General features: G+C 43.5%; 1 protein-coding gene across 5 annotated transcripts in view; it reads right to left on the bottom strand.

Annotated features, from left to right (window-relative positions):
- Positions 1 to 22,515, bottom strand: part of APTX (aprataxin) — a 331,981-nt gene that overhangs the window by 93,401 nt on the left and 216,065 nt on the right. For all 5 annotated transcript variants that reach the window (XM_030194334.1, XM_030194338.1, XM_030194337.1 and 2 more), the window contains one exon: positions 9,267 to 9,370. In XM_030194334.1, coding sequence (XP_030050194.1) covers positions 9,267 to 9,370 — 104 coding nt within the window. The remainder of the gene's footprint in view (positions 1 to 9,266; positions 9,371 to 22,515) is intronic.

Genomic DNA, 22,515 nt, shown 5'->3' with positions numbered 1-22,515 from the left:
GGGTCAGGGGATTAGATCAAGGTGGGGGGCAGGGATGGGTAGGAAAGATGAGGAAGGGGCAAGGGGGGGTGTATTAGAGGGGAAGAATAATGGGAACAGGGAGGGGTCGACTCTGTGTGGGCCGGGGGGATGGGGTGCGGCGGAAACCCATGAGAGGATGATCGGGAAGACACAGGAGCATAACTTAACTGCTGCTCGAGACGAAAAGGGGGAGTTAGGAGCTGGGCTGGCTCCTTCTACTCAGGGAGAAATTCGATCTTTGATTCAGAAAGAACCAAAAGGAGAGGGATGAGACCATTGAAGTTTGTCTCCTGGAATGTGGGAGGAGTAACATCTCCGATTAAATGCCAAAAAATATTGCAACTGTTAAACAGGATCAAAGCAGATGTAATCTTTTTGCAGGAGACCCACCCTTCTTCAATTGAACATGCTAAATTTAAACAATGGTGGGTAGGGAATCTCCTAGAGGCCCCAGCGCAAAACCGAAAAGCAGGAGTGATGATATTGTTTAGGAAGACACTGGTAGAGAATTCACAAACGTGGAGAAATCAACGAAATCCCACGGATAGTCACAAAGCAGTGGGTAAAAAACCAGGAGTTCCAGAGTGAAGATGAACCAAACTTTATTAATCAGTATATTGACTCGACACAACGTTGTGTTTTGGCCAAAGGGCCTACATCAGGAGTCTACAAATAAAAACAATATATAAACAAAATATAAAAGAATATAACACTAAAAACAAATGATAATACATATATAATCTGAAAACTGTGCAAATATCAAATGAGAAAATAAAGAACAAAACAGCTAGAGCATTCATATGTCATGAAACATGAACATCTTGAAAGTAAAGCTTAAAACATATATAACAAATATAAAATTTAAATGCTATGCAAATGTGATGTGATTTTAAAGTGAAAAGCTAATATAAAGAACAAAACAGCAAGAGCATTCATATAAAATGAAGCATAATAATAGTAAATTAAACCTAAAACATATATATGTCAAATTGAATGACATTGATATATCCTTGTGATACCCTGTGATAAGGATCTTTTTTCCCCCCTTTTTTTCCCTTTCACTTACCTGTAGCAAAGTTTCCTGACTGTGCCTAGTTCAGAATGCAATATACACATTGTATCAGACGATGTTTAAATTTCTTTGGGTTTGGTAATCAATAGAAATCAAACAAAATAAAACATGGAGAAGAAAATATGATACCTTTTTTATTGGACATAACTTAATACATTTCTTGATTAGCTTTCGAAGGTTGCCCTTCTTCGTCAGATCGGAAATAAGCAAATGTGCTAGCTGACAGTGTATATAAGTGAAAACATTCAAGCATTACTATGACAGTCTGACAGGGTGAGAGGATGGGGGTGGGTCGGAGGTATGCATGGGGACATCAAAGCATATCATTGATATTCTAACAAGATGGGTGTGGATAGGTGAGGGGTGGGGTGATCAACAGAGACATACAGCTTTATGGTTTATAATGGGCTAGGAACCCCAGGTCCTTGTTAAGTCCTTTCTGTTGGGTGTTAAAATATTCAATCATTCTGACTTCAAAGGTCTTACGTTCTTGTATGGTTTTAAAGTTACCTTTCAGTATTCTCACTGTGAAATCACTGGTACAGTGTCCTGGTTCTGTGAAGTGCTGTCCCACCAGGGTGGGGGCCCTACTGGCTGTATTGTTCATATGATGTCTATGTAAATTGAATCTTGTCTTAAGCATCTGGCCTGTTTCTCCAATATAGCATCCTTCGTTACATTTTTTACACTGAATGATATATACCACATTGGAAGATGAGCAAGTGAAAGATCACGGCTACCACACTCCTCTACTTTGTGTTTGGTATAAACTCACAGTATATTGATACAATCTAATTGAGATTACAGATACAATGTTGTATATATTTTTGCTAGTTTTAAGTCCCCATTTCATTGCAATTTTTCCTGATGGCCACCCCTGTTTCTGATTTAAAACAATTCTTGTTTTCAACAGTCACACTGAGCTCTCGTTTTAACAGCCATACTAAGCACTTGTTTATGAGATCTTCAGGCAGTGTCTCACATTACATTGCATTTCTCCCTACACACCTAAACAAATTCTTGGTTTCAACAGTCTCACTGAGCTCTTGTTTTAACAGTCTCACTGAGCTCTTGTTTTAACAGTCACATTGAGCTCTTGTTTTAACAGCCATAGCCAGTACTTCCTTATGTCTTCAGGCAGTGTCTCACATTACAGTGGTTTTCCCTTTCTGTTTAGTTACAGTAGTGTGCTTTTTACTATTTTCACAGACCACTACAATACAGACTGTATTTTACAACATTGCCAATTCTGGATCATCATTATCGTTCTCAACTCAAGTATTTAGGTTTGTCCTACTTTTTCTCTGGATTGTTTCATTTTTTTTTTAAATGGTTTGACATATGTTTTTAAATGTTTTTAATTGTCTTTGTCTTATCAATACATTTGAGTTGTATGGTTTTATTTTCAAATTTGTATTTATAAATACATAAGATTGTATACCTTTTGGTATGTTATATTTTGTTTATTTTTAGACCCCTGAAGAAGGCCGGTTGGCCGAAACACGGACCGTGTAGGGTCCTAATAAATTTTTTTGGTGCTCTTACTCTCTGTGGTTTTTATCTGGTCCATTTTGGTTTCCTTCCGCTCTCTTTGTTGTTCCATGATTATAAATTTCAAGAATATATAGCGCGCCAATGGGTAGAATTTCAAACACATAATGCGGTCCATCAGGAGGACTCAATACTGTTTTGGGAAACTGCAAAAGCGGTCCTACGAGGGGAGATTATAGCCTACTCTAGCCATAAAAAGAAGATGAGAGATAAGGAAATTCTGGTACTCGGTCAACAAACTGTGAAAGCTCGAGGAAGGTGGGGAAACACAGGGACACTACACGATAAGGAGCAGCTCTTAGTTTAACAGACATCCCTCAATACCCCTACCTGCATGAAAGGGCAATTAAATCTTATACAATATTATAAATACCAATTATACCTTCACGGAAACAAACAAGGGAGGTTGTTGGCCAAGGTAGTGAATCGAAAATACTGCAGATTAAAAATCAGGGGGGAGATCTAGTTAGAACAGATAAAGACATTGCAGAAGCATTTCGGCAGTACTATGAAACACTATATAAACGACCATCAGAGGAAGAACTAGACAGTCGAATGTATTTGGAGGGGAAAGACCTTCCCAGATTGACTGAGGCGCAGCAAACGAGGCTAAATTCCGAGATAACGGAACAAGAGGTTTCTAGAGTAATCCGTCAAGGAGCCTCTCTTAAAGCGCCAGGGCCTGATGGGTTCTGCTATGAATTTTATAAAATTTTAGAACATCAAGTGGCGCCGACTCTAACAGCTCTCTTCAATAAGTTTGTAGAAACTGAGAGCATGTCGGACTCCTTAAAAGAGGTCAGAGTGGTGGTACTACTGAAACCAGGCCGTGACCCAGAAAAAACATCATCCTATAGACCAATCTCATTGTTAAATGTAGAGGCCAAGATGTTCGCTAAGGTGTTAGCTAACAGGCTGGCGGTGATCCTGCCTTCTTTTATAGATGACAGCCAGGTAGGATTCGTTAGGGGCCATACCATTGCCAAGAACATGCGAAAAATCTTGGCCTCGATGGATTGGGTGGAGAGATAAGAAACGCCTTCTCTGCTCATAAGTTTTGATGCGGAGAAGGAGTTCGATAGAGTACAATGGAAATTTTTATTCGCCACCCTGATGGAATATGGCTTTGGGGGATTTTGGATAGCGGTGGTACGGGCGTTATATGAGGCACCCAGAGCACAAATATGGGTAAATGGGATCTTGTCGGAACAAATACATAAAGGGAGGGGAACGCGACAGGGATGCCCACTCTCCCCTTTACTATTTGTAATAAGTGTAGACCCATTGATAAGAGAAATTAACACTAACCCAGACATTACAGGTGTGGTAATGGGACATATGGAATTCAAGGTGTCGGCTTTTGCGGATGACCTCTTAGTGCATCTGACTAACCCGCAGGAGTCCCTGCCACATCTGATGGACAGTGTAGCAGAGTATGGGGACTTCTCGGGGTTTAAACTCAACCTAGACAAATCCTTAGCATTACCGACTAACCCGGCAGTCCCCAGGCACTGGGAGGGACAATTCCCCCCTGAGATGGGCGACATGTCAGTTTAAGTATTTGGGGGTTAAGCTCCCATACAAAACTTTCCTGATACGAGATCAAAATGTAGCTCAGATGTTAAACCACACAGAACAATTGCTCTCACGATGGATGACCTTGCCTATATCGCTCCACGGTCGCATACAACTATTTAACATGATCATATTCCCCAAATGGTTGTATATGCTACAAATATTACCTATTCAATTACTCAAGAAGGAAATCAAAGCTTTGTATAAAATATTATCGAAATTTTGTTGGCAAGGGAAGAAGCCGAGGACTCCCTTTCAAAACTTAGTAGGCCCCTGGCGCCAAGGGGGCTTGGGGGTACCAGATATGCAAAAATACAATTGGGCATGTCTGCTTAGACTCTTGGGGGATTGGATTTTAGTATTTTTTCTTTATCACAAAAACATTTTATTATATTGCAATGCCCGCTAACCTCACTAGCACTGCTACCTACTATTAAAACCTCACACATTCACTCCTCCGCTCACCTTGCACACCTGTATTTAATTTAAATACAAAACAGTTGATTTTACATTTTAAACTACATACTTATACTGTTTCATGTTGTGCATATGTTTTGCCATGCTTATACATTATATCATACTCAAATAATCAAAACTCAGGTCCTGGCCAGCAAAATAGTCCTTTTCCTACAAACGCCACGCCTTCCGCATGGACGCAGTAAAAATGTTTCCACATAAATGCTGGATGACTGTTCTTCATGGACAAACTCTGTATGTCCATTAAACCTCCATTGGCTGTTCAAATACGCCACCTCCATAAGTACATAAGTAGTGCCATACTGGGAAAGACCAAAGGTCCATCTAGCCCAGCATCCTGTCACCGACAGTGGCCAATCCAGGTCAAGGGCACCTGGCACGCTCCCCAAACGTAAAACATTCCAGACAAGTTATACCTAAAAATGCGGAATTTTTCCAAGTCCATTTAATAGCGGTCTATGCATCACAATACAGGTGCTGTGTGCTCGGTGACTAACTCAACAGTCCACCACGTCTATTTCATGTTTTTGTGATAAAGAAAAAAATACTGGAGTCTTTGTGTAGTTGATATTAAAAGTGACTCTGGAATTAAAAGAGTTATCCCCTGATTAGTAATTTTGGATTGGATTTTAGACAAACAACGATACACTCCTAGGCAATTAGAACAAGAAATGTATGGCAAGTGGAATGTTTTTTCATTGGTGCATTGCCTGACTGGTGAGCTCCCTGGGGAATTGCGAACTAATATTCTTTTGAAATCACTGAAGGCGTCGTGGAGTTTCCTAGTATCACTGCTAGGTGGGAATCCATGACAATCAGACCACATATCATTGGTGGGGAATCTGGAGTTTATCCCAGGTAGTGATACTGGTAGTTTTCGTCGATGGGAGAGCAAAGGAATACGGTACATATATGATTTATTAGATACAGAAGAGAAGTTAAAGACATGGGAATCGTTATTGGCAACAGGGAAGGTGGAGACATGGGATATGTTTGCATATAGACAGATACAACACTATGTTAAGAGCCTGGACATAAGAGATCACAAGTTTCCTATTCGACAGAAAGTACTCAAGTTCTATGAACCTCTTTAGGATAGGGGGATTTCAATCTCAAACCTGAAATTGGCACTAGATAATATACAAGTGGCTCCTGTGAAAGAAATATTACAGCAATGAAGGAGTCGAGATCTAGGCCTCTCCATAAATTTTATAGACCTCAATAAAATGATTAGGAGAATACCAACGGGATCGATCAGTGCAGAGTTGAGGGAATGCAACTTTAAAGTAATACATAGGGCGTACTTCACGCAGGAACGACTCTTTAAAATAGGAGGGATTGAATCCCCGATTTGCATGAAATGTAGACAAGAGACTAATTCGTTCATTCATGCACTTTGGGAATGTACACAAATACAGGAATTTTGGAAAGAGATAACAATATCTGGCACATCTGGGGGGGCTCGACCAGATGAAAATGTCACCAATGGGTTCTTACTAGATTACTATGAAGACTTTGGGACTCAAGATAAACACTTTAATTGATGATACGGAAGGCAGGAATGGTGGGTAAACGGGTGGTGTTGGGAGCGTGGACCAGCGATCAAGCCCCGTCATACTGGCATTGGAGGAACAGATTCATGGGTTGATGATGTTAGAACTCCAATATGTACGTTCAATGTTCAAACGGAAAAAACTTTTCTTACAAACGTGGGATAAATACATACAGTCCCTTCCCCATAGAGCACGTAGTCTGGTGTTGAACTCGATACCTAGTGGAGATAAATAATAGGGATCAGTAGAGAATAAAATGAATGGAGATGAGGGGGACCGAGGTGCCCTGCGACCTCGGCTAGCACAGAGTCGAACAAAATACTGGGATAGGGAAGGAACAAAAGGAATCATGGGGGGGGGGGGGGATATAGAGGGAAGGAGGAAGGGGAGAAAATTGGAATACTGGGTTAAAGATAATTGGTTAAAAAGGTGATGGGTTCATAGTTCTTTAACAAAAATGTAGAGGTAATAATAAAGAAGAGGAAAAGTCTTGGAGGGCTATCAGAGCACAAGCCCTTGGAGACTAGTCTGTCCAGGCTGCACTGGATGGATGTACGGCTGGCGATTTTAGTAGGAACATAAGTGACTGATAGAATTGTATCACAGCTATAATAAAGAGTTGTTTTAGGTGACCATCATCAATGTACAAAGGTTGATCTCTAGGGATATAGTCATGTTATATTTAATGTTTTGAATCTAAGGGGTCGGACCTGAGGGATAGGAGGGTGGGAATGATAAAAACAACAAAGAGGTTGATGATGACTGTTATTGCTGCAATACACAAATATGTGATATTACTCTCAGTTGTATAATACCAGATTTACTTGTATTGTTATAAGGTTGAACCATCAATAAAAAATGTTGAAACATAAAAACCCAACATCTCCCTCTCTCTCGCCCCCAGGTTCAAACTCTGCCCCCCTCCCCTAGGTCTATTAGCTCTCTCTCCCATTCCCCCCACCCCAGTCCAATACCTCTCTCTTTCTTCCTTCCTTCCCTCCACTCCAAGTCCAACAATATCTGTCCCTCAGTTTCGCATATCTCCCTCTTTCCCTCTCTGCGGGTCTCTTTCAACCCCCACCCCCTCTCCAACAACATGCATGGTCCAGCATCTCTTCCTTTCCTCCCACCCTGCCTGCAACTCTCTCTCAATTGCCTCCTCCCCCTCCCCCCATGTACCTGTTCAAAAGCAAGCAAGTCTTTATGATTGCTGCTGGCGCTGCAGGGCTGCTCACAGGCTGCCCTGTCGCCTGCACCAATTCTTTTCCTCTAACCCATCCCTCCCTTCCAAAAACAGGAATGGTCAGAAGGAAAGGCCAGTGCAGGCCACAGGCAGGGACTGAAGGGGGGGGAGTGAATTGAGAGCCAGCCATGGGCAGGGCCATAAGGGGAGGGAGAGATGCTGAACCATGCACGGGGGGGGAGGGGGGCAAAGTAGGAAGGGGGAAGGTGTGCAGCACTCGATTATTAATCACTACTGATTTTTATAATAAAAATTAGTAACGCGATAATCACAATTAACGTGCAGCCCTTGTACATATAAGTATAAAATGATTTAAAAACACATAATATATGGTAAATTTTAAATTTTGACGCTTAAGTTGGAGTTGGTACATTTTCACCAACTCAGACTCCCAAATCCACAGCCCTGGTATGCAGTAGTACAAACTTGGGGGAATCTCCCCTAGCCTGCATTAGAGAACAAGAGCCGTCAACAGCACTCCCCAAAGAATCCTGCAAGGATACTAAGTGTCCAAACAGGGAGGGCAGAGATCTGGGCATTCAAGCAGTGTCTTGAAAAAATGGCCAGCTCTTTCTCACTCGTCACCAGGTCCCCACTCTCAACCAGACAGAATAGCTGCCTCCATTACAGGGAGCCTGCTTGTCCGACACCAACTATGAGAGCTGTGTGGTGACCGCCACACTGGAAGCAGCATTTGGCATACTCTAACAGGATCTCTATCTGCTCAACTCAATGGCCACCAAAGCCACACAGCTCCCTGCTGAGCCACCACTGCAAGTGGCACTTTCAGCAGTTATGAGGCTGTCATCATGCTGGTTCAGGATCTGATTCCACGCCACTCCCAATGCTACCTAGACCACAGGGAGAGCAGCATAAGGCGCTCCCTCCTGCCACTCCTTCTTACTCTGAGCATCCAGTGTGCTTTGGGTCCTCCCTTAGTTTCCACCTTTGTTAAATGTTTGTCTAGGTGTTTCCTTTTTTGTTGTTGTTTTAGTTTTCCAGGATTAAAAAAAAAAAAGGTTGGGATGGGGAAATAAATCAAAATCCTCTGAAGTCTGTTGCCTGGACTACTCTAGGCATACCCCAAGAATACAGTCATCTCATGCAGAACCCTGAATAACCCACCGACTGATCCAGCTCAATTGGGAGACCAGTTCTCCAACTGGGCCCATGAGCTACTTCACCAGACCAAATGTTTGCTGCACAGAATACCCGTCACTATCTGCTGGAGAGAGAAAGAATACTGAAGAGAAAGTGGCCTTTTACAGGGTAGGGCTCAAAGCTCTTAAGCCTCTTTTGCCATCTGCTTGCTGAGGGCCATAATTCATACTTTCTGGACTGGTCTTGTAGATGAAAAGAAAGTGGTGCCATATTGGCATGAACTTTTCTACTAAATGCCTTGCAAAATCTTCAAAACCTTTGTATATTTTTCACATTCTGCTGTGTAAAACATGCAATTCATCGTGCAAGAAAACAGAAGTCTGTTTCACTGATTTATACAACATATTCTTACGTTTTCAATATGAAAGAGCAATTTTAGAAATATTTTTTAAAACTAATGCAAAACATTCCCCCACAATCAGACAGAACATATTCAGGCCTGCATAAGAAATGAAGGGCTTTTTTTTACCAAACCGCACTAGCAATTCCCGGCACGGCGATGCCGACAAAGCTTTGAACCTACTTAATCAGCATTGCCGCGCAGGAATCGCTAGCACAGTTTGGTAAGAGGCCTTTTCTATTTTTTTTTTCATTTATATTTTATATACATTACCTTGCGACTCTAAGAAATACTCGGTAGTGAATGAATTCCAGTGCTTTTTGTTTCTAAGGCATGGGGAATCAAAATCCTGGCTGATCACATGAAGATGTACATGGCTAAATGCAAATGAAAAAAAGGATGACATATTTAAGTATTACAAACAAACATCAAAATAATTATACCACTTCCATAAGCATTTGGTCTATAGTGCTTTAGTTGATGCTTTGAAGAAAAAAAAAAGAGAGAGAAAGAAGAGCACCTTATGGCAAACTTCATAGGTACTTCCCCCCTTACAAAACTGCATAGTTGCTTATTTGCACCTCTCAAAACTAGTACCTGACTATTCCATGCAGTTTACAAACATTCATAAAATATTATATACAATCTAAAAATACACCAAATTCATCACAGAACATAAAACAAAAAACAATATCACAGCTTATTCTCCCCCTAAAAGCCACAGAAACAATTCATGCATAACCCACCAGATCAAAAGAACAACAATCAACTAAAAGGAAAAAATAATATATATGGAAATAACCAACAGAAAGGGAAGAAAGGACACAACAAAACTAAACACCAGGAAAACAGGCAACTAATAAAAATTAAAACTTCAACGTCCCGATCTGAACCTTACCACTTAATCCAAATAGGATATGCAAATGCCAGATCAGCAGTAACCAAAACAGAGACCATAACAGACTGGATTACTGCCAACAACCTTGACTTCCTATTCATCACTGAAACCTGGGTCCATAACCTCCAAGATCCTATAATCCTACAATTATGCCCACCAGGATACAAAATTACACACTGGACAAGAAACGGGAAAAGAGGAGGAGGAATAGCCATAATATACAAAGCTGAGTTCAACGTCATAAACACAGCTGAATCCATACTGCCACAACTCGAAATTGCTTCCATAAGAATCAGCCACCCAAATCTGCAGGAACACCTTAACGCAGTTATACTTTACAGACCACCAGGTAACTGGCAAGATAGCCAAACACACTTTATGGACTTCATCTCGAACACCTGTATCTCTTCCTCCAACCTCATAATAATAGGAGATATCAATCTACACCTGGAAGATCTCACCATAACAAGCACCCGAGACTTCAAAGAGTTCCTACAATTATGGGATCTACAAGGTTCAAACACGCAACCAACACACAAAAAAGGACACACATTAGACATCATAACACACAAATTTGACCATGACGCAAGCTTTATACTAACCAACACTAAATGGTCACCCATACTGTGGTCAGACCATCACAAAGCACATATCACCCTCCAATGGAGAATGAAAGACATACCTAGCAAACAACCACTAAGAACTTACACCACAAGAGGAAAAATCGATCCGGTTATATTCTGGCAACAGATCTACACTGACGGATGGACAATAACGACAGACACAACTCAGTTCCTATCACAATGGGACAATAGATGCAAATCGATACTAGACAACATTGCTCCAATCCAAACCAGAACATCGCACAGAAAAACCTCAATACCATGGTTCAACGAAGAACTGAAAAAACTCAAAACACAAGTCAGGAAACTAGAACGTGCATGGAACAAAAAGAAAGACGACCCCGCTCTTAACGCTTGGAAGCAACTCCGAAGGAAATACAAATATACCATAAGACAAACCAAAAGACAATACTACAAAACTGAAATCGGACCAAATTACAAAGACACACACAAACTCTTCCAACTTGTGAATAAACTATTAGACACCACTCCAGTCACTAACAACAACAAAGACACACCTGGAGCTGACAACCTGGCGAAATACTTTAAGGAGAAAATCATACAACTGCGACTCAAAATACCTGTCAGCCCAATCGAATACACTACACTCCTAGGGTGCCTAGAAACAGACCCTGAGTCTACCCAGCAGACAGGATCTGGACTGAATTTACTACACTACCAGAAGACCTTGTTTCACAAGCACTTAAAAAATTCACCAAATCTCACTGCAAACTAGACATATGCCCAAACAACCTCATGAAGTCAGCCCCTCAACACTTTATAACGGACCTAACAAATCATATGAACTTCATGTTACAAAATGGCCTCTTCCCATGGGAGAAAGGTAACATCCTGCTTACCTCCATTCCCAAGGACGCAAAGAAAAATGCTAATGAACTAACGAACTACAGACCAGTAGCATCCATTCCCTTAATCACCAAAATAACAGAAGGGGTGGTGACCAAACAACTCACAGAATATCTATACAAGTTCTCAATACTACATGATTCTCAGTCAGGATTTCGCTCTAATCACAGCACTGAAACCGTACTAGTTACGCTCCTGACCAAATTCAAACAATTGATAGCAAATGGCAACAACATACTACTGTTACAATTCGACATGTCAAGCGCATTTGACATGGTCGACCATGGAATCTTATTACACATCCTCGAATACTTCGGACTCGGAGGCAACGTTCTAAATTGGTTTAAGGGCTTCCTAACCACTCGCTCATATCAAGTGACATCAAACTCGATTACATCAGCTACATGGACACCTGATTGCGGAGTTCCACAGGGATCCCCCCTCTCACCAACCATATTCAACCTAATGATGACACCCCTGGCTAAACTACTATCGAACCAGAATCTAAACCCCTACATATACGCTGATGATGTAACGATTTACATCCCATTCAAACAAGATCTAAGAGAAATCTCCCATGAAATCAAACAAAGCCTACATATTATGAACTCCTGGGCAGACGCATTTAAACTGAAACTCAACGCAGAAAAAACCCAATGCCTGGTACTCACCTCGCAATACAACAAGACTGAATTCACCACCATCAACACACCTAAACTAAGTCTACCAATCTCGGGTACCCTCAAAATTCTTGGAGTCACCATCGACCGACACCTAACACTTGAGAATCACGCAAAAAACATAACTAAAAAGATGTTTCATTCAATGTGGAAATTAAAAAGAATCAGACCATTTTTTCCACGGACTGTCTTCCGCAACCTGGTACAATCATTGGTACTTAGTCATCTGGACTATTGCAACTCACTTTATGCTGGCTGCAAAGAGCAAATACTTAAAAAAACTCCAGACAGCCCAGAACACGGCAGCCAGACTAATATTCGGCAAACCAAAATATGAAAGCGCTAAACCATTACGTGAAAAACTGCACTGGCTCCCACTCAAAGAACGCATCACATTCAAACTCTGTACCATAGTCCATAAAATCATCCATGGTGACGCCCCAGCATATATGGCAGATCTAATAGAACTACCACCCAGAAACGCAAAATAATCTTCTCGCACATTCCTTAACCTTCATCCTCCCAAGTGCAAAGGCTTGAAATACAAATCAATGCATGCATCAACCTTTTCGTATACAAGCACACAGCTCTGGAATGCACTGCCACACAACCTGAAAACGGTCTATGAATTGACCAACTTCCGCAAACTACTGAAAACTTATCTCTTTGACAACATATATCATAAAGATCAACACGTATAACTGCACTATCTCTAATATATCCAGAAATGTTCTCTAATGTCTTTTGCTTTAAAACTATCATGTATTTCACGTATCTCTAATATATCCAGATATGCTCTTTAATGTCTTTTGCTCTAAAATCATCATGTATTTCACCACCATGTAACCCAAAACCCTCTGTTAAACCAATTGCATGTTCTCTTCTACCTCCATCACCCTTGAAGAATTGTAAGCCACATTGAGCCTGCAAAGAGGTGGGATAAATGTGGGCTACAAATGCAATAAATATAATATAAATATCTATCCAAAAGAATCTTTATGTTTATTAAACAACTTTATATACCACCTAATTTGAGGACAAGTCTAGGCGGTTTACAAAATTGAAAATAATCATAATAAAAAGAAGAAAAGCGCTTCAACAATAAAATAGGAAAGACACAGGCACACCAAGAGCCATCCGTTCTATCTAAAAGAATAAAACTAAAACAATAAAATAGTAGTATAAGTTTTAACGCTTTCAATCTGTCTAAAATGCAAATAATTTGGCTCTGCTTTGATATTAGGCAGCTAATTCAACATGTGGAGACTAGCAACTGAATAAGCCACAGTTTGCATACTAGTCTAGTTTTTTTTAGCTAAAGGGAAAATTATATATATATATAGAGAGAGAGATTTACATCTGCTTTTCTGTATTTAATTTTTTGACACAATACTTAGTTCACTCTCCTGTCCTCCGGGACCAACTCTGCAGTCAATTGGGAAACGTGTGTACTTTCCACCAGACAAGGCAGGCAATAAACTAATTTCTGTTCATAAAACAATTTTACTAGAGAAAATGCCTTTGATCACTGCCCTTTTGAGCTTTAAACAGAGAAAACTTGTTCATGGCCCAACTGTTTGGGGAGGCTAAAGGGGGCGGGATTAGGGGTGGAGCTTACATCCATAATTGTCTGACAACACAGAAAAAAAAATAAGTAAAAATAAAATAGTTACAATTAATACTTTTATTAAATTTAGATATTAGATATGTATCATATGTCAAAGAGTAAAGTGGTTGTTCAAAGCATATATTAACCACAATCACAACCTTTTTTTTTTTACGATAGTGTACAGCGTGGATTGGATGATATTTTAGATAAAATGAAGAAACTGTAGTGTAAAGTAGGCATTAATTAGAAATACCGCACTCTTGCTACTCATTATAATTCTAAATGACATAAGAGGAGAACTTGTTTATCTAAAACTCTATAAACTTATACAAAAGGTAATTTGTTTTGTAACAGGTTCTTGTTGTGTCTTGCAAGGCGCAACTGTTAAAGACGCTTGCTCACTTTGCATATATAAATATTTAAATTAATACTTAAAGCCATAAATCAAAACATTGTATAGTGCCAGTAGCTGAAATTTGTTACTATAATATTTCAAAAGCTACCACTGAACAAAGATTAATTTATTTTCTACACAGTAAAACTTGTAGGCGAACCCTTTCACATGCAACATGATTCACTAAAACTCGTTTGTGAAGTACTGGGAGCAGAGAATGGAAATTCACCTCATCAGCTTTCCAGAAAGCCTTTTCTTCTTGTTTGAATCTTTTTAACTGATTCCTAAATTGTGGAACAATAAAATCCTGCCAGAAAATATTTTCTTTTAAATACACATGTAAATAAAAATGTAAAACAGTCATATTTACAGCAATTTGTTCAACCATTGCATTTGTACGTCTGGATTTCTTGTCAGCATGGTTCCACTTTAGAGCTAGCGTCAGGGCTAAAGCAACTACGTTTTGTTTTGGCATGTGGAGTACTTATGCAATTTGGAGCAGTTTAAGCGTTGCCACTGTACATTAACAGCTCTGACTGCTTTGCAGCAGGTCTGCAGTTACCTCCAAGTCTGCTGAACTCTTTGGCTCTGATTTCTTGAATCCTGCCTCTGTAGCCATAGCCTCGTGCAGGCCACAGGGACTGAAAGTGCTGAAAAGAAAGCAGATCAGCATAGGCGCCCCCGTATAAGAAGCTGTGACCGCTTTCCTCGCCTTTTCCGCCGCCCACCCCCCCGCTGAGCCCGCCCCTCAGCTCCCCGACCTTTCCATTCCTGCAGTGGCCACCCGGCGTTTAAACTTTTTTTAAGTTGCAGTGACGGCTCACCTCCGCTCCAGCCTTTCCCTTCTCGCTTCTCACTCAGTGTCCCACCCTCGCAGAAACAGAAAATACCTCATCCGAGGAAGGCGGGACACTGAGCGAGAACCGAGAAGGGAAAGGCTGGAGCGGAGGTGAGCCGTGCCCGTCGCTGCAACTTAAAAAGGTTTAAACGCCTGGCGGCCACTGCAGGAATGGAAAGGTCGGGGAGCTGAGGGCGGGCTCAGCGGGGGGTGGGCGGCAGCGGAAAAGGCGAGGAAAGGGTCACAGCTTGGCTGGGGAGGCTGAGCCTCCCCAAGCCTCTTATACGGGGCGCCTATGCTTCATCTACATAATAACACAGTAAGTGACAGCAGATAAAGACCTAAATGGTCCATCCAGTCTGCCCAACAGTCACACTCATTCTCATTTCTAGAATAAATCAACAATGAACATGATATTATATACTTGATCATGGTCTTTTTTTGTTGTTTCTGGGATATAGACTGTAGAAGTCCACCCGGCTCTATCCTTGTGTTCCAAATACTGGAGTCAAATCCTATCTGAATCCGTCTTGTCATTTGTTGGACACAAATGGTAAAAGTCTACCCAGCACTGACATCATGTTCCAAATTACTGGAGTTTCCATTGAAGCATTCTCCAGCCCATCCTGAACCAGATTGCTATATATGGCACTCAGATCGTACAAGCCAGCCCAGCACCGGCCTTAGTTGATACAGCCAGAGTTGTCATCTAAGCACCAGTTGATATATAAGCACGTATGCAACCCTTTAAGTTTTGTTTTTTTTCATACCATTCATTTTCTAATTAGAGATCCTCTGTGTTCATCCCAAGCCATTTTGAATTTTGCAGTTTTTTTCTCTACCACCTTCCTCGGGAGGGCATTCCAGGCATCAACCACCCTCTCCATGAAATAGAATTTTCTGACATTACTCCTAAGTCTACCACCCCGTAATTTTAATTCATGTCGTCTAGTTTTATCATTTTCCCTTCTCTGGAATATATCTGTTTCTATATTAATAAATACCTTTCAAGTATTTAAACGTCTGTATCATATCTCTCCTGTCCCTCCCCTCCTCTAGGGTATACATATTCAGGTCTTTCAGTCTCTTCTCATGTGTCTTTTGGTGCAATCCTCACATCATTTTTGTCACCTTCCTCTAGACCACTTCAAGTCTTCTTAGGTCTTGAGCAAGATACGACCTCCAAAATTGAACACAATACTCCAGGTGGGGCCTCACCAATGGACTTGTACAGGGGAATCAACACCTCCTTTCTTCTGCTGGTTACACCTCTCTATACAACCTAGCACCCTTCTGGCTATGACCACAGCCTTGTCACAATGTTTTGTCACCTTCAGATCCTCAGATACTGTCACCCCAAGATACCTCTCCTTGTCTGTACATTTCAGCCTCTTACCGCCTAACACATACATCTCCCTGGGATTTCTACTCCCCAAGTGCATCACTCTGCACTTCTTTGAACTGAATTTTAATTGCCAAACATTAGACCATTCTTCTTTTTCATTTTTCCACTCCCTCCTGGGTGTCCACTCTGTTACAAATCTTGGTATCATCCGCAAAAAGACAAACCTAACCTTCTAACCCTTCAACAATGTCGCTCACAAATATATTGAACAGAATCGGCACTCCACTACTCACCTTTCCTTCCTCCGAGTGAATTCCATTTAACCACATCCCTCTGGCATCTGTCTATCAACCAGTTCCTAATCCAGTTCACCACTTTGGGTCCACTCTTCAGCCTGTCAAGTTTACTCAACAGCCTTCTTAAGGAACCGTGTCAAAGACTGCTGAAATCTAAGTAGATTACATCTAAAACATGTCCTTGATCCAATTCTCTGGTCACCCAGTCAAAGAATTCAATCAGATTTGTTTGGCACAATTTACCTTTGGTAAAACCATGTTGTCTCTGATCTTGTAACCTATTAGATTCCAGAAAATTCACTATCCTTTCCTTCAGCATCGCTTCCAATAATCGAAGTAAGGCTTAGCGCCCTGTAGTTTCCAGCTTCTTCTCTGTCACCACTTTTGTGAAGAGGGACGACATCCACTCTTCTCCTATCCCACAGAACCTCCCCCGTCTCCAAGGATTTAATAAACCTCTCTAAGCTCCCTCAATATCCTGGGATAGATCCCGTCCGGTCCCATGGCTTTGTCCACCTTTAAATTTTCAAGTTATTCATGAACACTCTTCCATAAATGGTGCTATATCCACTCCATTCTCATATGTACCTTTGCCAGTCAATCGTGGTCCTTCTCCAGGATTTTCTTTCATGAACATAGAACAAAAGTATTTATGTTTAAACAATTTTTATTGAACAAACTATAAAATGGCAATACAAATATCACATGTAATTTGTTCATCTTTTCAATACGTTATCCCCTCCCCTCCCTCCCCCTTTTGGGAAGTCTTGGTCGTATATATACTAATGGATGCAGAACAAAAAGAAAACAGTTACTAAAACAACAATATAGCAGTTACCTAGTCGAGGGAGGGCCTGGTCTCTTTGACCCTCCCCCAACAAATCCTAGGATTCTATAGATAAGACAATTGTTGTTAATCTTACAATCATTTATAACCAAAATACTCCTATGCATTATTCCATTTTCCATTGGCTTCCTTCTCCCTTTTGACTTCCCCATACCTCACCTAAGCCCCCCTCCCCTTTCCCCTCTCCCGCTCATGTCTAGTAGAAGTCTGAGCAACTATCAACCATTACAACACATTAAGGTCTAGGCTTCTCCCCCTATGGGACAGAGAATCTATGTAAACACCCCAGAGTTTTATAAAAGTAATCCTCCTTTTGGGCGTTTGCTTAGCTTCTTTTGCTTCCCACACCATCAATTGATGAATAAGGTTTCGCCAATGCCAGTATTCTGGTCCCGTATCAATCGTCCAGTATTGCAAGATACATTTTTTCGCCAGCAAACTAAGTTTGCGGAATAATAAAGTACCCTCTGGTGTCGCACCCCCAAATGAACCTGGTACATTCAACAACAACTGCACAGGTGTACCCATTATCTCTTGACCTAATAGCTTTGACAGGTAATTAGTTATTTTCCCCCAGAACACTCTAATTTTCCTACAGCTCCAAAACCCATGATAGAATGAGTTATCTGCCCTCCCACAGCGCTTGCACAGTGGTGTCTGCAATCCCCCAAACTTTGCTAATTGTACTTGGGTCATATAAGCCCTATGTATGAAATGGAAGGCACATTCCCTATATTGTGCTCCACTTATCAAATTTGGTATCCCCTTCAACTGTCTAGCAATATCCCACGATGTTAAACTGACTCCCAAATCCTTTTCCCAATGCTCTTTCAGTTGTGTGAAATTTTTGGGGCCCACTTTCATCCACAGTGCCTTGTGTAACCCTGAGATGGATGGGTTTGTCTCTAAAATCTCCTCAAAGAAGTGGAGTTCCCCCGGTTCCACAGCTCCAGGCATGCTGGGTCTCTGTGACCAAAGATCCTTATCCAAGGTTGTCTACATTCCTTTTGCTTACATTAACCGGTTTGCAATCTAGTTGATTCTATTGGGGTTGTAGACTTTTTTTTTCTTCTGGGCAAGAGTCTCTTTGTAGCATAGAGCACACTGCACATGCTGTTAACTGTATAGGATTCCACAGGTCTGGTATAATCAAGCTCTGGCAGGGGCTTTTAGCCCTGTAGTGGGAACAAAGAAATGCTCAGCTGTTGACAGAATTATTTTTCTTTTCCATGTACATTAGGAAACCTTGTGCTGAGCTTTAGTACAGAGCCATAAGGTGTGCTTTCTGCTTCAAATGGATACAGGTGTGTCCTGTGAAAGGCAAGACAAAAAGGTTATCAGATTCTGTAATTGATCCCAGTAAACCGAGTAAGGATCTGGCAAGCAATAAGGCGCATTTGACGTCCAGTGCACAAATTGAAAAGGGGTTAATTTGTGCGGACGCGAACGGTCAGCTCAGTGTTCATGCGGCTTCGGGGCGCCGGCCGGGCACAAAGGGGATTCGTGGTGGCGGCAGCAGTGATCGAGATCCTCTGTGTTCATCCCATGCCTTTTTGAATTCCGCATTTGTGCTGTTAAAGCAAGGAGGAAGAGGGGGAGGAGACAACACTCAAAGAACTTGGTAATCGGTAGATGAGAGGCTGGTGAAGGTGCAGCCTTCCCTCTGCTGTCCAGTCCGCTGATCCAGCTTTCTCCCTGCGTGTCCCAGTCCTTCGACTCCAGTGTGTTCCAGTCTGCAGATCCAGCGTGTGTTCCAGTCCATCGACTCCAGCGTGTTCCAGTCCATCGACTCCAGCGTGTTCCAGTCTGCAGATCCAGCGTGTTCCAGTCCATCGACTCCAGCGTGTTCCGACTATCAGCTCCACTGTGTTCCAGTCCGCCTGATCCAGCTTCTCACTGTTTGCTCCAGTCCACTGGCTCCAGCATGTTCCAGCTCATTCCAGTCCGCCTGATCCAGCTTCTCCGTGTTTGCTCCAGTCCACTGGCTCCAGCAGGATCCAGCTCATTCCAGTGCTCCTGATCCACCTTGTTCCAGTCCGCCGTTCCAGCCTTCCCCCTGCCTGTTCCAGTCCATCGGCTCCAGCGTGTCCCGGTCCGCCTGACCCAGCTTCTCCCTGCTTGCTCCAGTCATTCCGCTCCAGCGTGTTCAAGCTTGTTCCAGTCCTCCTGATCCCAGTTTGTTCCAGTCCGCCTGATCCAACTTCTCCCTGCTTGCTCCAGTCAATCCGCTCCTCCTGGTCCCAGTTTGTTCCAGTTCGCCTGACTCAGCTCCCCCCGCTTGTTCCAGTCCTTCGGCTCCAGCGTGTCCAGCCCGCCTGTTCCAGTTCATCGGCTCCAGCGTGTTCCAGCCCGCCTGATCCAGCCAGCGTGTTCCAGCTCGTTCCAGTTCTCCTGAGCCCAGCTCGTTCCAGCCCGCCTGATCCCTCCAGTCTATCGGCTCCAGTGTGTTCCAGTCCGCCCAATTCAGCCTCTTCCGTCTTGCCCCAGTCCACCGGATCCAGCGTGTCCAGCTAGTTCCAGCCGCCGATCCAGCCTTCCCCCTGCTGTCCATCAACTCCAGTGTGTTCCAGCCTGCCTGACCCAGCCTCTCCTTGCTTACTCCGATCCTTCTGCTCCAGCGTGTTCCAGCTCGTTCCAGTCTTCCTGAGCCCAGTTTGTCCGTCTGCTCATCCTGACTCAGTTCATCTGTCCTGCTCGTTCAGCCTGCCCATCTGTTCCTGCCTATTCCGGCTTGTTCCTGCTTGCCTCAGCTTGCCAGCCTGCCCATCATCTGTTCCTGCCTATTCCGGCTTGTTCCGGCTTGCTCCAAACCATCTGCCTGTTAACAAATCAAGTAGCCTGCCTGCCTGCTTGCGAGCCTCGCAGCCATTGACTTACCTACCTACCTGCTAGCCTATCAGCCATTGACTTACCTAATCACCAACCCAAAACCTAGCGTCAAGCCCTATCTATCTGCTTAACATCTCATTCATTACATAAGCACCCATTAACACCTGTTAACTGCTTAACACCTCATTCACCATACAGTCACCTGTTACACCTCACTCACCACCTATGGCCCCTGTCCATGTTCTCTTCCTTGCCCTGTCCCTTCCTAATCTTCTTTCCCCCCCACTCCCACTGTCTACCATTAGAACTACCTGCTGCCCTCCCACCCTGCCCGCCACCGCAATACCCTATTCACCTCCGTCCCTCACCTCACCATCCCTCTTGTCCCCATCCTCCTTTCTAGCTCTCAACCTTCGGCACTTCCTTCCTGCCATTAACCCATCCCCTTTCCTCCTAAGTACACCCCGTCTTCGTCGCCCGACCTCCCCCACCCTCCTCCGCACTCTATTGCTCCTCCTCCTGCTATCCGCGGGAGACATCAACCCTAATCCAGGTCCCCCTCACCTGTCCCAGTCCTATCCCTGCGAACGATCCCGGGATGTCTCCAATCTCGTCTCTATTCCCCTCCTTCCCCCCCTCCTCCCTCCCCTTCTCATGCGCTTTGTGGAATGCCCACTCAGTCTGCAACAAACTGCCTCTCACCCACGATCTCTTTATCTCTCGCTCCCTTCAACTGCTCGCCCTAACCGAAACCTGGATCTCCCCGGAAGACTCTGCCTCAGTTGCAGCCCTCTGCCATGGGGGCTATCTCTTCTCCCACACGCCCCGCCCAGTTGGCCGCAGCGGAGGTGTTGGGCTACTACTCTCACCCTCCTGTAGTTTCCAACCCCTCCACCTTCCGCAGTCTCACTGCTTCTCATCCTTTGAAGCCCATTCCATCCGGCTATTCCACCCATTACCACTCAGAGTGGCAGTCATTTACCGCCCCCCTGATAAATCCTTCCCTTCCTTCCTTACCGACTTCAATGCTTGGCTCTCTGTCTTTCTTGACCTCTCATCTCCGTCCCTCATTCTTGGAGACTTTAACGTACATGCTGATGACCTATCCGACCCCCATGCTTCTAAGTTCCTCACCCTAACATCCTCCTTCAACCTCCAGCTATGCTCCACCACCCCTACTCACCGTGACGGCCATTGTCTTGACCTCGTCCTCTCCTCCTCCGGCTCACCCTCCAATTTCCACGTCTCAGCTCTTCCTCTCTCTGACCATCACCTGATCACATTCACACTTCTTCACCCCCCCCCCCCTTCACCCCGTCCAACTTTAACCACCACCTCCAGGAACCTCCAGGCTATTGACCCCTCCACCTTATCATCTACTATCTCTAATCTCCTCCCCTCCATCACGTCCTCCGCAACTGTCGACAAAGCGGTCTCCGCTTACAATACCGCTCTCTCCTCTGCATTGGATACCCTCGCACCTTCAATCTCCCGTCCCACAAAACGCACCAATCGCCAGCCCTGGCTGACTCCTTGCATCCGTCACCTTCGCTCCTGCACCCGATCCGCTGAGCGCCTCTGGAGGAAATCTCGTACCCTTCCAGACTTCCTCCACTACAAATTCATGCTATCCTCCCTCCACTCCTCCCTATTCCGTGCAAAACAGGACTATTACACTCAATTGACCAATTCTCTCAGCTCCAACCCTCGTCGTCTCTTCACCACCCTTAACTCCCTCCTAAAAGTGCCCCCCGCTCCTACTCCCCCCACTCTCTCTCCTCAATCACTGGCCGACTACTTCCGCGACAGTGCAAAAAATCAACCTTGAGTTCACGACCAAGCCACCACCACCTCTTCACCCTCTAACCCTCTCCCCATCCAACCTACCCAAGTCTCTTTCTCCTCCTTCCCTGAGATCACCGAGGATGAAACTTCCCGCCTTCTTTCCTCCTCGAAATGCACCACCTGTTCCTCTGATCCCATCCCCACCAACCTACTCAACACCATCTCCCATACCGTCACCCCCTCCATCTGTCGCATCCTCAACCTCTCTCTCTCCACTGCAACTGTCCCCGACACCTTCAAGCACGCCGTTGTCACACCGCTCCTCAAAAATCTTCACTTGACCCTACCTCCCCCTCCAACTACCGCCTCATTTCTCTTTTACCCTTCCTTTCCAAAATACTTGAGCGCGCCGTTCATAGCCGCTGCCTTGATTTTCTCTCCACTCACGCCATCCTCAATCCACTTCAATCCGGTTTTCACCCTCTGCACTCGACTGAAACGGCACTCTCTA

The sequence above is a fragment of the Microcaecilia unicolor genome, chromosome 2, assembly GCF_901765095.1.
Source record: "Microcaecilia unicolor chromosome 2, aMicUni1.1, whole genome shotgun sequence".
NCBI classification, from domain to species: Eukaryota; Metazoa; Chordata; class Amphibia; order Gymnophiona; family Siphonopidae; genus Microcaecilia; species Microcaecilia unicolor.
Note: the sequence above shows the minus strand (reverse complement) of the source record. Positions and strands in the feature narration are given on the sequence as shown.